General features: G+C 40.8%; 1 protein-coding gene across 2 annotated transcripts in view; it reads right to left on the bottom strand.

Moving 5' to 3' along the window:
* prkcha (protein kinase C, eta, a) overlaps positions 1 to 16257 on the bottom strand; it is a 239013-nt gene that overhangs the window by 54954 nt on the left and 167802 nt on the right. For both annotated transcript variants that reach the window (XR_007248298.2, XM_048538173.2), the window contains exon 11: positions 1543 to 1681. Coding sequence is in view for 1 of the 2 variants with exons in the window: in XM_048538173.2 (XP_048394130.2) it covers positions 1543 to 1681 (139 nt within the window). In the remaining variant the exon portion in view is untranslated. The remainder of the gene's footprint in view (positions 1 to 1542; positions 1682 to 16257) is intronic.

A 16257-nucleotide genomic window follows, 5' to 3' on the forward strand; every position in this document is an offset into this window, starting at 1 on the left:
TGAGGGACCTTAGGATGACTCCAGGTGCCCCTTCCTCACAAGGACACAAGGCAGTGGCAGCAGGTACCCACATAGAAGAGGAACCATAGACAGCTGCTCCAGAATTCTCCATTTGGGATATTTCAGAGCTGTCCAGGCTCCCCGCCTACAGTCTGCCTGCTGCCATGGCCCTCTGGATGGGTTCACTTGCCTCTGGGAACGATAGACTCAGCATTTCTGGGCCGTCAAGCCAAAAAGAAAACTCCAGGGTCACCTAACCAAACCTCCAAGGCCAACTGGCTCCACTCTATGGCAGGCTCCCATCAAAACAGCTTCGGAACCCAGGGCATAATGGGAAGGAAGGAATAAGTCTACCTTCTGAGGGCACACGTGACAACTCTCTGTAAATATATAATCTCATTTATAAATATATGTTCACCTTTCATAATTGCATGTGTTCAAATGTCAGTCTAGCTGCAACTGTACATTGAAGGTACAGAGGCTAGTCATCCTGAGAAATACATGATGTTCCAGGGTCCAAGGTACGAAAAGAGCAGCACATCAAAGTCATGAATGGGCTTCAGCCATTATCTTACATGATATGGTCAGAAAAGGGTGGGAGCAATGATTTGGACTTTACACTGTGGGCCAATGCCTAAATTTGGAGGGAAGTATGACGTGGGACTGGGTTTCGCCTCACGTCTGCAAGGGTTTCCTCTGGGTGCTCCTGTTTCCTCCCACAGTCCAAAGATGTGCATGTTAAGTGGATTGGCCATGCTAAATTGCTGGTAGTGTCCAGGGATTTACAGGCTAGGTGGATTAGCTAAGGGAAATGCGAGGTTACAGGGATACAGTAGGGGGTGTGGAAGGTCTTTGGAGGGTTGGTAGGGACTCGATAGCCTGCTTCCACAGTGCAGAGATTCTAAGTCCCAACCAAATGGTCTGAGTCTACATCTGATGCCTTTATCTCCCCCCTCCCAACCACTAGGCTAGACATATCAAGTAAACATGCCAGGTCTGGTAGTGAACTGCCCCACCCTTGTACTCCCACCAACCCCTCCCCTTCCCCCCACACCCCCCACCCCAACCATCACGGAAGCCAAGGTGCAGTCAACAATCCCCTCTCCCTCCAATCACAACACTAAACTCGCCTGTGTTCAAATGTCTCCCCCACTTATATAATGAGTTGCCCCCACAACACTGTAATTTGCGGCCCTTCATTCTGACTCCAGAGTTTTGACCTGCTACCTGCTCCAATTAAACTGCCTCCACCGCCTCTCACAGCATCAGACTTGTCACATAGGAGGCATTAAATTCAACTCATAACAGATCAAATCACACAAATAAGCCAAGGTCATGATGTGCTTACCTCAGATTGAAACTCAATATTGAGAGCACCACAAATCTGTGGGCGCAAGCTTTTGAAAGAGCAATAAGACTGAGTGTGTGAAGGATTCAACGTAGCAAAGATGTGAGTACCCAGTGGTGTGTTTATTCTTATTCCTAACTGGATTTCTACCCAAATAGCAGATGGGAAAGGATTATCGGATGGAGTTTACCCACCTCTGGTGCAATGTAGTCAGGTGTACCACAGAAGGTCCCAGTTGTGCAGTTATTATAGATTCCCTCTTTGCACATTCCAAAGTCAGCCAGTTTGCAGTGTCCCTCAGAATCCAACAGGACATTATCTAGTTTCAAATCTCTACAAGAGGAAAATACAAAATACGATATTTTTGAAATTCTTAACATTCTGCCGTAAGTAACAATGTATCTTATTACCTGGTGCGGCTATTTCTACTGAATAGAAATAGTAAAATACAACAGTATAACTGATTGACGGATGAATAGGTGAAAGCCTATAAAGAGTTGGTTGTTTTTATACACAGCACCTGTTAAATACCTGACCTGAGGCCTAGAAACTGAGGAACGTAAAAGAGGTAATAAACCAGGCTTCCAGGTCCTGGCTGGTCCAGCGACCCTGGCAAAATGGACAACTGTATGAATATTGAACACATTATCCAACATCAAATTCCAGTTTAATAATTATTTTCCTGGCTCATAAAGGATTGGCTACTTTTTAGGCAATGTGCCAAAAGGCTACCAGTGCCTGCGGAAGAATAGGCAGCAAGAATTAACAACAACACTAGGGGAGGAAAGAAAGAATATTAGCTTAGTTTTATGCACATTAACCTCCAGTGCATGAGTGAAAATTTTTACTACATAACACAGCTGGTCTTAAGCTTTCAAGTAGATCTGTTCAGAATTGGATTTATTCTTGTCAAGAGAATATTCATAGTTTGAAATGGAAGTTGAAAGGATAAATATTCACTAAGTTAACAGGGGCACTGGGCACACAATTAGAAGCCATTAATTTTGCAGCCCACATGGCTGCTGTATTTCTTCATTTCCCACACATCGTACTTGTAGCTGGAGCTTTTATGAAGGCTTATGTTGCAGTTACTGTAAAATTGGAAATCTGGCTGCAGAGCACTTCCACCAACAGTCAAATGTCACTGCTGCAAGCTCACAGAAACGAACAAACCAGCTTCTCTTCCAATTTCAGTCAGAAGCAAAACAGAAATGGAAATGACAGTTGCTTTCCAGAGAGAGAGAGCTACAAGACTGACTTTATTCCACTGTGCATTCCATTTAAAGGTCTATTCATGAGCCCAGAGAGAAAGTATTTACTTTTGAAAGAAGATGCATTTACAGCTGTTTTCCACATCTTCAAACTATGTCAAATTGTTTTGTAGCCAACTAATTACTTTGGTAGTATAGATACTATTATTTTGCGGACAAATTCGGCAGCCAGTTGGGACTGTGCACATTTGTTGCACAAATATCCATCAGCAGAAATAAAAAGAAAAATACATCAATACTGGAAATCTGAAATGAAAATAAAATAAGAAACACTGCAGATCCATTCGCATATTTCTCTTACAAATGTTGATGGACTCTATGCATTAGACTCTATGTAGTGTCTGTTTTTGCTGATCTTCTGTTTCCATCAGATCCAGTAGTTGTGTTACTAACTTCAGCCAGATTGAGGGAGAAGCAGTTTCACATTTTCAACACAATCTATAACTCTTTTATTTCACTCCTACAAACGTCATTCTGTCTACAATTTATGGCTAGTGCAATGTAGATGTATAGAAAATAGGAGCATATATGAAAATTGGTGGTGTTGTTGATAGTGAAGGGGATGGTCTCAGGCCACAGTCTGATATTGATTAGCTGGTAAACTGCAATAGCAGATGGAGTTTAATCTTAGTAAGTGCAAGGTGATGCATTTTGGGGCATCTACTAAGAGAAGGATATACACAATGAATTGTAGGTCCCTATCGAGGATGAGAAACAAAATGACATTGGTGTACAAGTCCATAGATCTGTGAAAGTGACAGCACAGGTAGGCAAGGTGGTGAAGAAGGCATATGGATGATACCCTTTATCAGCCAGGGTGCAGATTTTAGGAGTTAGGAAGTCTTGTTACAACTTTATAAAACATTGCTTAGGCCACAGATGGAACACTCTGTGCAGTTCTGGTCACCGCACTATTGGAAGGACGTGGAGAGGGTGCAGAGGAAATTCACCAGGATGTTGGCCTGGATTGAAAAGTCTTAGTTATGAAGAGAGACTGGATAGGCTGGGTTTGTTTTTTTTGGAGCAGAGGAGACTGAGGGGCGACCTAATTGAGGTACATAAAATTATGACAGGCATCGACAGAGTGGATTGGGAGAATCTCTTCCCCGTGGCAGATGTGTCTCTGACCCTGCTCTATTCCCCTTCGACACTGGACAAATTTACCATTACTGAATTTCACATTATCAATAAGGTTACAACTGACCAGAATGGAGCAGGGTCAGCCATTTAAATACTGTGGCTACAAGGCTTGGCTCCTGACTCCCCAAATTTGTCTATCATCTACATCTGAGATAGAAAGATAGATAGATTCTTGATCAGTCGGGCTTTCAAGGGTTTTGGGGAAAAGGCGGGGAAGTGAACATGAGGAATGTCAGATCCTATAATATGGTGGAGGATGTTCTCGGGGTCGAATGGCCTGATTCTAAATTCCTGGAAGTGCAGGGTCAAATTAAAACAAGTTAGCATGGTTTTAGTAAGGGGAGGTCATGCCTGAAAAACTTGTTAGGATTCTTTGAAGAGGTAACAAGTATGTTACATCAGGGAAAGCCAGTAGATGTTACCTATCTAGACTTCCAAAGGGCCTTTGATATAGTGCCTCACGGGAGGCTGCAGAGCAAGGTGAGGGCCCATGGTGTTCGAGGTGAGCTATTGGCTTGGATTGAGGATTGGCTGTCTGACAGAAGGCAGACAGTTGGGATAAAAGGCTCTTTTTCGGAATGGCAACCGGTGACGAGTGGTGTCCCACAGGGTTCAGTGTTGGGGCCACAGCTGTTCACCTTATATATTAATGATCTGGATGAAGGGACTGGGGGCATTCTGGTGAAGTTTGCCGATGATACGAAGATAGGTGGACTCGCAGGTAGTACTGAGGAGGTGGGGAAGCTGCAGAAAGATTTAGACAGTTTAGGAGAGTGGTCCAGGAAATAGCTGATGAAATTCAATGTGAGTAAATGTGAGGTTTTGCACTTTGGAAAAAAGAATACAGGCATGGACTATTTTCTAAACGGTGAGAAAATTCGCAAATCAGAAGTGCAAAGGGATCTGGAAGTGTTGGTCCAGGATTCTCTAAAGGTTAACTTGCAGGTAGAGTCCGTAATTAAGAAAGCAAATGTAATGTTGTCATTTATCTCAAGAGGGTTGGAATATAAAAGCAGCAATGTGCTTCTGAGGCTTTATAAAGCTATACTTAGGCCCCATTTAGAATACTGTGTCCAATTTTGGGCCCCACACCTCAGGAAGGACATAGCGGAGATTCACACGGATGATCCCTGGAATGGTAGGTTTAACATATGATGAATGGCTAAGGATCCTGGGATTGTACTCATTAGAGTTTAGAAGGTTGAGGGGAGATCTAATAGAAACTTACAAGATAAAATGTATGGTTTAGAAGGGGTGGACGTTGGGAAGTTGTTTCCGTTAGGCAGGGAGACTAGGACCCGAGGGCACAGCCTTAGAATTAGAGGGGGCAAATTTACAACGGAAATGAGATGACATTTCTTCAGCCAGAGAGTGGTGGGCTTGTGGAACTCATTGCCGCAGAGTGCAGAGGAGGCCGGGACGTTGGATGCCTTCAAGGCAGAGATCGACAAATTCTTGATCTCAAAAGGAATCAAGAGCTACGGGGAGAGTGCAGGGAAGTGGAGTTGAAATGCCCATCAGCCATGATTTAAATGGCGGAGTGGACTTGATGGGCCGAATGGCCTTACTTCCACTCCTATGTCTTATGGTCTTAAATCCTATGGTTTTATAAGGCACAAATCGGGAGTATAATGCAATACTCCCCACTGGCCTAAATTAGTGCAGCTCCAATAACACTCAACATAATCAGGCTTAGCATAATTAGGCAAAGCAGCTCACTTAATGAACATTCCATCTTCTAGTTTAAACATTCACTCCCTTAACCACTGGTGCACAATGTCAGCCTTGTACAGTATCCACAGGTTGTACTGCAGTAATGCACCAAGCTTCCTTAAGCAGTACCTTCCAAATCCACACTTGCAAGGACAGCAGGCCACTGGCGTCACCACCTTTTACAAGTGCTCCTTCAAGTCTCACACCATCCCTCCTTGGAACTATATCTCCATTCTTTCACTGTCACTGGGTCCAAAACCTGGATCACCCTCACAACAGCATTGTAGGTATACTTTATACTATCGGAACTGTAGCAGTTCCAAACAACAACTCAGAACCATTTTCTCAAGGGTAATTAGGTTTGGGTCAGGTAACCTACACAGTGACATTCATTACCAATAAAGAAATAAGAATGTAGAAACGGAATTAAAATGATAAACAATTCCAGAGAGGGATATCTACTGGAAGAAATCTTTGCTGTTGATATGGTTCGAACATATCGAAATTCTATTGATGTTCATTTGACTATCACAGCATTCCTTCAACAAACATGTGAGCAGTCACCATTTTACATAAAAACCTGTTCCACGATGGATGTTTAGAAATGTAATGCTGTCTTCAAGAAGTTTTAAAATACAAGTTTAATACTTGTGGAATAAATCATGAAGCTCTAAATTAAAAACAGCAGGCTAGTCTCAATATAAGGCTTTGATGTAACAGACTATCATGGAGGGTTAGGGGACAGGAAGGATATGACTGGGAGACGGAATCACGCCACTTCTGTCAGAGTGTAGCAAACTGCCAATCTAAAGTGCAAAATTTCCAAATTTAATGTTACAGGAGTGGCTTAGATCAAGTGGTTGCGGGTTTTGTGATTCCTGGCAGGACTCCCAGTGTCAACAGAATTCTAAAATGCTATACATTTCGCTTAGGCTTAAACAAGTGGGCTTGTCTTAAAAGAACTTTTGGCGGAGGAAAACTTCAGCTAATGTACGGGCAATATTACTTTCTCTGAGGAATTCTACAGCCTAGGTGTCGGCTAATTCTCTTCTAGCCCAGTAGAATGCTGAAATGGAGCTCATTTTACCCGTGTTCTGCAGGTAAGTAGACAAACAATAAACCAATTTGGTTGTTTAGTCAACAAGGTGTAGAGCTGGATGAACACAGAGGGCCAAGCAGCATCAGAGGAGCAGGAAAGCTGACATTTTGGGCCTAGGCCCTTATTTAGTTAGGCAAGTTTTCAAACGAACCAATTCATAGCAGGAAAAGACAATCAAACTTATGTCTTGGATGTGTATTCAGAGGCAGAATGATCCCCTTTGCTTTCTGTTTTTGAAGTAGTATTTCAGTAACTGATGTAGTGAATAGTCTCTTTACCTACAAAATAAATGGGCCTACCTTTGAAGGAAAACACAAAAATGAACACAAATGAAAGCACCCTCCAATTGAGCCTGTTTACTGAGTACCAGTGGGACAGAGGAATGCATTAGTTAGGTGTGGGTTTAGGTTTTTTAAGCCATTGAGCTTCCTCTGCCATTTGATAAGATTGTGGCCTGATTGTGCCTTCAATTCTACTTTCCTGTCTGCTCACTAAATCTTTTCAATCCCTCGTCAGTCAAGAAACTACGACAAAATCCTAAGGCAGGATTTGAAGCTGATACATTGAATTACTTAGAAACACCACGCCACAGGTTCAGAAATCCCAGGGCCTGAGAAGGTGTATCCCAGGCTGCTATAGGAGCTAATGCGGGAGTGGTAGGGGGGCATTGCTGGTGCTGATGCGGATATATTTGATGTTTCACTAGCCATATATGAAGTGCCAGATGACAGCAGAATAGCTAATGTGGTTCCTTTATTCAAGAAGATCAGCTGAGATAGGCCAGTTAATTACAGACCAGTTAGTGTGACGTCAGTGATAGAGAAATTATTGGAAAGAAATTCGAAAGGACAGGATTAATCAATACTTGGAAAGGCAGGGATTGATCAAGAATAGTCAGCACAGGTCTGTTAGAGGGAAATCTTATCTAATTCATTTGAGTTTTTTGAAAAGTTAACTAAATATATTGATGTTGGTAGGGCAGTTAATGAGGCTGACTTGGACTTTAGTAAGGCCTTTGACAAGGTCTCGCATGGAAGGCTGATCTAAATGGTAAGAGCCCCAAGGATCCAAGGCAAGTTTGCAAACTGGATGCAAAATTGGCTTACAAATGGGAGGCAAATGGTGATGGTGAAGGGTTGTTATTTTGTAGTTGGAAGCCTGTGACCAGCAAGGTACCACAGAGTTTGGAACTGTTTGTTATATACATTAATTACTTGGATGTGAATGCACAAACATTAATTGGTAACTTTGCAGTTATACCAAAATTAGGGGTTTGTAGATAGTGAGGAACATAGTGTCAGGCTACAGTCTAATTTCAGTTAGCTGGTAAATTAGGCAGACAAATGGCACATAGAATTTAATCTTGAAAAGTCTGAGGTGATGCATTTCGGGACATCTAATAAGGGAAGCTTGTACACGATGAATTGTAGGTCCCTAAGGAGTACTGAAGGACAAAGGGGCCTTGGTAAGCAAGTCCACATATCCTGAATGTGTCAGCACAGGTTGACAGGGTGGTGAAGAAGGCATATGGGATGCTTGCCTTCATTAGGATTTAGGAAGTCTTGTTACAACTTTATAAAACATTGCTTAGGCCACAGATGGAACACAATGTGCAGTTCCGGTCACCGCACTATGGGAAGGACGTGATTGCACTGTAGCGGGAGCACAGGACGTTCACCAGGATATTACCTGGGAAGAAAAGTCTCAGTTAGGAGGTGAGACTGGATAGGCTGGGTTTGTTCTTCTTGGAGCAGGGGAGGCTGAGCGGGGATCTGATTGAATTACACAAAATTATGAGAGGCATAGACAATAGATCATGAGAATCTCTTCTCCATGGCACTTGTGTCTCGACTAGAGGGTATAAGTTTAGGACGAGGAGCAAGTGATTTAGAGGAGAAAAGAAAATCACGCGGAGGGTGACAGATAAATGCAATGTGCTGCTTGAGAGGGTGGTAGGGGCAGGCACTCTTGCAACATTTAAGTAGTTTCTGGATAAGCACTTAAAATGCCAGCACACAGTAGGCCATGGATCAAGTGCCAGCAAATGGGATTGTGTAGTTTGGTGCTTGTTGTTGGCACAGACAAGGTGGGCCCAAAAGGTCTGTTTTTATGCTGTATCACTCTATGGCTTTATTAAACTGAGATGCTGTCTTTGTGAATTGTTCAAAGTGTCCCTGAATAGGCATTATCTCAATGTGCTTTCAAAATAATTGGCCTCGTAGCTCAGTCTCTGACCTTTACCCCAGTTTAAAATATTCACTTCAGAAACTGCCATGTTTGAAGGGGCACTTTCTATACATTGTACCAAATTCAAAATGTGTAAATAAAGAGGTGACTAGTATGGGAAGAATAGAGAGCATAGTTAGACTACCTATACTGTGCAGTATTAGTCTATTCACTTTGGTGGGGAGATAACAGAATGCTTGGTGTTGCACAGAGAAACATTTTGTTGAACCTTTTCTCAGAAAGCAAAACAAATAGGGCAAAAACAGTGTTTTCCTTAACCTTGTGGGTTTTCCTACATTTCTGGTGTTTATTATTAGACAACATTTTCTTCTGACCTGAACAAGAAGTATTCTGAAATACTTAGCTTTGTGATGTAAGGAAGTTGAAGTAACATTGGAAATGTTAGAGAAAGATGCTGTAAATGTATAGGGAGAAAAGAACTTGCATTCATTTAGTACCTAAGTCCTATTCAAGGGTGCTTCAATGTTTTATCAGTTCACGTTTCTTTAATTTAATTTGTTTCTGTAGAGGGCTATCAGTTGGTCTCATAGTTCATTTAAATCAACGATGCCTAATAATGTGCCCTATCTTTGGATTTAAAGGGAGCATGTCATTTAACTCATTCCAATCAAGCTTTCAATTGAGTCTGATTTGCACTGCTTTATTCATTAAATCCATTAACTGTTCTATTCTGGTGGTTTAATAATCTTTCTGCCAGTATCATATTTCTGCAGTTTTTTTTTAGACAGCAGCTGATAGATCTGACAAATCAAGGAGTGACCTAATTCACATTCCAGTTCACCTTGCAGGTTCTCTGAGCTGCTTCTGGTGTTCTGATCTGATCAAGCTTGGATCAAACAGGCTTAACTGTACATTGTGACTTACACCCTTGTAATGTTAACCTTCATGTTGAAAATAAGATTAATGTTACAAATAGCTAGGTAATTTCACAAGGATAAACTTAGAGTTCAGATTCAGATTCACAGGATCATAGGAAAGTCCCCAATTAAAGCCTCATAGTATAGATTTCTCATGCTTTCTGTTATTCAAATGAAAGCAGTAACAAGGCTTGGTATTTGTTCTTGTCACTCATTTGAGAGGCAATTGCTCCAGTTGCTTTGTGTCTGAACAGGTTATGCTGATTGAAAAAGAGGATGTTTGCCATTTCGTTACACACAGCAGTTGACGCATTCTCCTCTGTTATAAAAGACAACTCTTGAACAAAGAGATAAAACATCTCCAAAGTTTTTCATAGTGTTAGAAATTCAACAGTTTTTAAAAGTATTGGACATCAGCTGCTGTTTGGAAAACAGTTTGCTTACACACTGTTTGGTTTGAATCAGCAATGGAATGTCGAGAAAGTCCAACCCGAGTAAACAAAGGCTCAAAACACATCATTTAATGGATATGTAACTGTATTAACTACATTCCATTCATACATTGAATAGGACCTTAAACAGGACTGAATTTTACATCTTTCTTTACCAGCACCACTACTGATATGTTTCTAAATTGTGAGCCTGCTTGTCAGGCATCCTTTACTGGATGAGCAGAAAATCCTTTTAAGTAAATATTGGGAATATCAAAGCCATTTGCCAGGATTTTCACAGAATTGTAATGACTCTAATGCCATTTAAAATGGAAGGTGGAATCCAATCCAGGATTCCAGCACTGATTTCTCGTGTTCCCAATTTTGCTGCATTGAAAGAATAGTGAGCCCATATTCAGCATTATCAGTCCCACCTGTTCCATTGCGGAAGTAGGTACATCCTGAACACTTTCAGTCTTCATGGACTAGCTTCTCTATTTCTCACGGTTCATGGTCTCCCAGAGGAGTTATTAACCAATGGATTGATTCATTAATCTTTTGAAACCTAACTTCAAAAGATCCCACCCATGCCTCTCCACTTCAACTCAGTGCCGATATATACTCCAATATCATCCTCCATGGCCTTTGTTGTCCCATATCATCTCAACCCAACCCTTGCCTTGCCCTCCCCCACTGCAGTGAACCCCATGACCCTCATATTCTCCATGTCAAGTCATGGCTCTTTCATGCCTATTGTTTCAGAACCAATGAGCCATAGAGAACAAAAGCACATTCGAATATGATTTACAAAACCCACCCATTCACAAATCTTCTTGTGAAAAATCACTGTTGGCCCTATAAAACTGTCAACCGGAAGGAGCAGTAACATATCAAGATCTTTAAACACTTAACATGTTTAAATCTTGTTCAAACAGAAATCAATATATTGCCAAAAAATCACAAGGAGTGGATAAGAACCTACTAATTCTGATCAGTTAAGGTCATCAATCAAATCAAGTCGACAATTCTTTTAAATTTCAGAATACAACTCTCTGCTGAAATAATCCTTTTATGTGTCTGGGCTCTTGGCCAAGTGTATATAACAAGGACAGGTATAAGGACTGCTTTGGTAGAATGGATGGTTTATTCTGTACATTTGGGATCAATGATATTAACCTGGAAGTTATATACTGTACTAAGCAAGAATTATTACAAAATTGAGTTATAGATACACAGCATGGAAATAGACCCCTTCTGTCAATTAATCTGCACCGAGCAGACATCCTAAACTAATCTAGTCCCATTTGCCAGCATTTGGCCCATATCCCTCTAAACCCTTCCTATGCATGTACCTATCCAGATGCCTCTTAAATGTTGTAATGGTACCTGCCTCTACCACTTCCTCTGGCAGTTATTTCCATTTACGCATCGCTCTCTGCATGAAAATCCTGCCCCTCAGGTCCCTTTTAAATGTTGCCCATTTCACCTCAAACCTATGCCCTCTAGGTATGGACTCCGCTGCCCTGGGAAAAAGACCTTGGTTACTCACTGTATCCATGCCCCTCATGATTTCATAAACCTCTACAAGGTTACACTCAGCGTCCGACACTCCAAGAAAAAAAGCCCCAGCTATTCAGCCTCTCCCTGTAGCTTAAACCTTGCAATCCTGGCCACATCCTTGTAGATGTTTTCTGAACCCTTGCAAGTTTACAACTTCCTTCCTGTAGCAGGGAGACCAGATTTAAATGCAATATTCCAATAGTGGCCTAACCAATGTCCTGCACAGCCGCAACATGATGTCCCAACTCCTATACTCTATACACTGAACATTGAAGCATGCCAAACACCTTCTTCATCACCCTGTCTACTTGTGACTCCACTTTCAATGAATTGTGCACCAATACCTTTGTTTGGCAACCCTCCCCAGGGCCTTACCATCAACCTTGTAAGTCCTGCCCTTACCAAAATGCAACACCTCACATTTATTAAAAGTCCACCTGCCACTCTTCAGCCCATTGGCCCATCTGATCAAGGTCCTGTTGTATCCTGAAATAACTTCTTCATTGTCTATGACACTACTAATTTTGGTATCATCTGGACAGACAACTTCCAGTTGGGAACCAAGTAGTGAGTGGTAATGCTATTTCTGTATGTGACATGCATGATCGTCCTGTGACCACACATGTTAATACTTACAAACATTATCTTAATAAGCATATGAGATCTGCTTTGGGGTAAGCAAAAGGAGAGGGGAGACGACCTTGATGTTGGTTCAATGGGCAAATGCAGGAGGATTTTGACACGGTAAATATTCCATTAGTTGGAGATTGGGTAACCAGGAGACACAGATTGAAAATAATTTGCATTAAAGCTAGGGAGAAATAAGAAAATTGACTCAATAAGTTGGTATGAGCTGAAATACACTACTTGAGAAGGTGATTGAAGATCAATAATGATGTTCAAAAGGTAAGTGGTTTATATTGATGGTTTTTATTAAAAAATCAAATGTTGAAACACGATGACCTCCTTTTGTGTTATATGCACAATGTCCTACAAACCTGGTAGGAATTCATTGGAGTATCATACCTTCATTAAGTTTTTCATTGGTGTAAAAAGGTTTTAGCAGTCTGCGAACAAGGAACTGACATGGCAAGAAGATATGTGTAGAGTTTTTTCAATGCACTTCCAAGAGCTGTTTTTATCATCTGAATTAAACACTTGCAAACTTGTATCGATCAAGTCAATCGTTGGGCAGATTTCAAACAAACCTTGGACATAGCTTGTGATGGATAAGCCAGCTTTTTCTCATTTCAGGCTTTCTCAATATGCTGGAAATTGGTTTCAATGTACATGGTTTCAGCAGGGAGGCTCTGTTCTTGATTCTTTACTCATTTAATGTGGATGTCACTGGCGTAGCCATCATTTGTGGCACATTCCTAACTGCACTTGAACTTAGTTGATAGCTTTGTCACTCAGAGGGGAGTTAAGACTCAACCACATTTCTATGGATCATGAGTATCATGTAGATCAGACCAAGAAAGGATGACAGATTAAGAAAATTCATAAATCAATTAGGATTTTATCATAATCAATGATAATTAACATGGTCCCCATCATTACTGAGACAAGTTTTATGGCCCAGATTTCTTAATTTAGTTTAAATTCCACCAACTGCCATGCTGAGATTTGAACCTGTAACCCCAGTGTTGTGGGTTTGGCTCCAACAGAATGTTTTTCCCAATGTAACAGTGTTTATGTTATTTCCTTTAACACTAAAAAATGGATTGGGGATTACATTGTAGCGAAGAATCCAACAGACATTTATACAACTAATCATTGCGTACAAAGACTACATTCCTCAGACACATACATTTCTGGGCTAATATTAAGCTGTTAGGTTACAACAGCCTACCAAACCTCAGGTAGAGTGCAATGCTTCAGGTGATTCAAGGTAAGATGGAGTATGAAATCTTTATACCCTCAGATCACATGCTGCGATATAGTGATGACATCATGAGCATCTCTTTGAAACAAAGACTATTGGTGAGGGAGAAACCACATCCAGATAATTGGGCCTGGACTACTAGTCCAGTGACATTACTACTACGCCACAATTTCCCTGAAAGCTGCCCATCAGACCTTAGTGAGAGTATAGACGTCTGGCTATCATAATGGCCCTTATGATCAGTCACACAGCATATGTAAAAGAAAACAAATTGAATGAGGGCACTAGTTACTCCTCAAGCCATATCCTGGTCATTTAAGTAAGTACGGAGACTTGGAGAGAAATTGAAACATAGAGTTTGAGAATTTTTTAAGAAAGCTGAGCATTTACCACTACAACCAGTGAACACAACATTCCAAATCCTTACACTATCTGGTCATTGTCAAAGACTTACAGATAAACTCCTCTTGCTGCTCCTGTGTTAAGTAAAATCTATGGTGATGATGGAGGTGGCCTACTCCATGTCACATTCTATTTGAGGTACCAATATTGCCCTCAAATCCCGTTGATGATGGCAGGGGATAACCTGTCAGTGTTCTCTTTTCTACATCTAGGCTGGGAGGTGCATGGGTGTAACTGTTAGCCGAGGAAAGGAGCAGGCTCTTCCACAGTGCCTCCCATGCTTATATAGTCTGTCTCCGTTTACCACGTCAGCTTACACATGTAAAATAGTCAAATCAGACTTGTTGGAATATGTGAGCTGTATGGCAGAATCATGACCGAGTACAGGAGAACTGAGGAGCAATTCATGTCAAAGTTGTTCACCCTGAATTACCTTAAATTAATCACAATTTAATCTCAGTTCTGACGAAGAACCATTGGACACAAAAAGTCAGCTGTTTTCTCTCCACAGGTGCTGCCAGGTCTATTGAGTTTCTCCAGCAATTTCTGTTTTTGTTTCAGATTTCCACCCTCTGCAGTTTTTTTTAATTTTATTTCACAGTTTAATATCATTAAGGTAGCAATATAAATGTGAAGTTTCTAGTCTGTTTATTTATCAATCTTTTCAAATGGAGTAAATTCCAAAGATACAATAATTGACTATCGTCACTTCCATACATATTTCAGGAAAGCTTTTTTGAAAAGAGGTTGCATTTGATACAACATATAGGAAAATAGTATAAAGGTCAGAAACAACAAAACCCAAGTGTTTTAGAACCAATAACACTGGACAGCTGCAGTCAGGTCAGTGACAGCAGCGTTCAGCTGATAAAGCTGTCACATGATTCACATAAACTCAAATGCAAAATGTTTGTAATCTTTGGATTATTGACTCAATATTCACCTCATGGATGTCCTCTGTATGTTGCACATTCACACGTGGCTTTTGACAGCCTGGTGTATAGGATCTGTTCAATAGCCAGACCAATTGCAAATGGCTTGTAGCATTGTGAACATCCAGAGGTTTCTAGGACTATTGTGACAGACACAGTTACTCGAAGTATCTGGGTGGCCTTGTGACGAGCCTGTTTACAGAATGCATCTTTGTCTGTAGCAATAAAAACCACTTCTTGTTGGAGAAATCTGTTGCCAAAAATAGGACAGCCTGTATTCATTTTGCTTATAAACAAATCCACTGGACATGAAATATAGAGAACCCATTATAAAGAGATGAAGAAAAGGAGCAAATTGCTAACATTAAATAAAAGCAGCAGACTTCTATAATGGCAAATCCTTCAGACTGTCAAGTTATATTCACAAAAGTGCTGATTCATGGTGCACAAATATTTCAGCTGGTGTCACATATTCATTGAGAAAGCCTTGAACTGAATCTTGATTGAATGTTTAGCTTTGATTGAATATTTGCAACCCTGGGCAAAATCCCAATGTGAAAATGTACTATATTCACTTTTCAAATTTGATCAACTGCTCTACACATATCCATTGAACATATTTATCATCCTTACGTAAATATTTACACATTGACTGTTATTGCCATGTTGTAGTGGCATAGCCAAACTAGCGACCAGGTGATGGCATTGCATTTGCCAGTTACTGGAATTTGTAACGTTTAAATCAATCAGTCTTTGTTCTAACTGACTCAAATAATCTCCTGTTTTCATAAATCACGTGCATGGAAAGAGATTTATCACAGCACAAACATGTCAGAATAAATCCCACAATATTAGCCCACCACTATAAGCTCCCATCAGCTTCTCCAATTTTTGTCATTGGAGTTTACTTTCAAGCGCCTTACAGTAAAGAAACTATCAACTGATTCCTGTCATAGCTCAGCTTACAGTTAGCAAATATTCTGCTCCATTCACCTCACCAGCACTTTTTAAAAAACCGGAGTCTGAATGAAAAACTGTTGAGCATTGTGGAATTGCAGTAAAATATTAAAAATCCTTTTCAATGTAAGATTCATGGAAAGACACTGCAGATTAACATTAAAGTTCGGTGAATACAGGATGTGAATCTGAAATTGAACACCAGCAGTAAGAGCTACCAATCATGCTTACAGCTTGCAAAACTATTCAACTCTATTCCAGCCATAAAGACCTAGCAGACCCCTTCACAATAGACAGCACCATGTTAGGTTTGAAGTGTTTTATTAAAGGATTAACACAAATTGATTCACCTTCTCCATTGCAAATTTCTGCTTTTCTATGGGATTCCCCATTGAAACTATAAGATCCTTTCAGC

The sequence above is a fragment of the Stegostoma tigrinum genome, chromosome 10 (assembly GCF_030684315.1).
Source record: "Stegostoma tigrinum isolate sSteTig4 chromosome 10, sSteTig4.hap1, whole genome shotgun sequence".
NCBI lineage: Eukaryota > Metazoa > Chordata > Chondrichthyes > Orectolobiformes > Stegostomatidae > Stegostoma > Stegostoma tigrinum.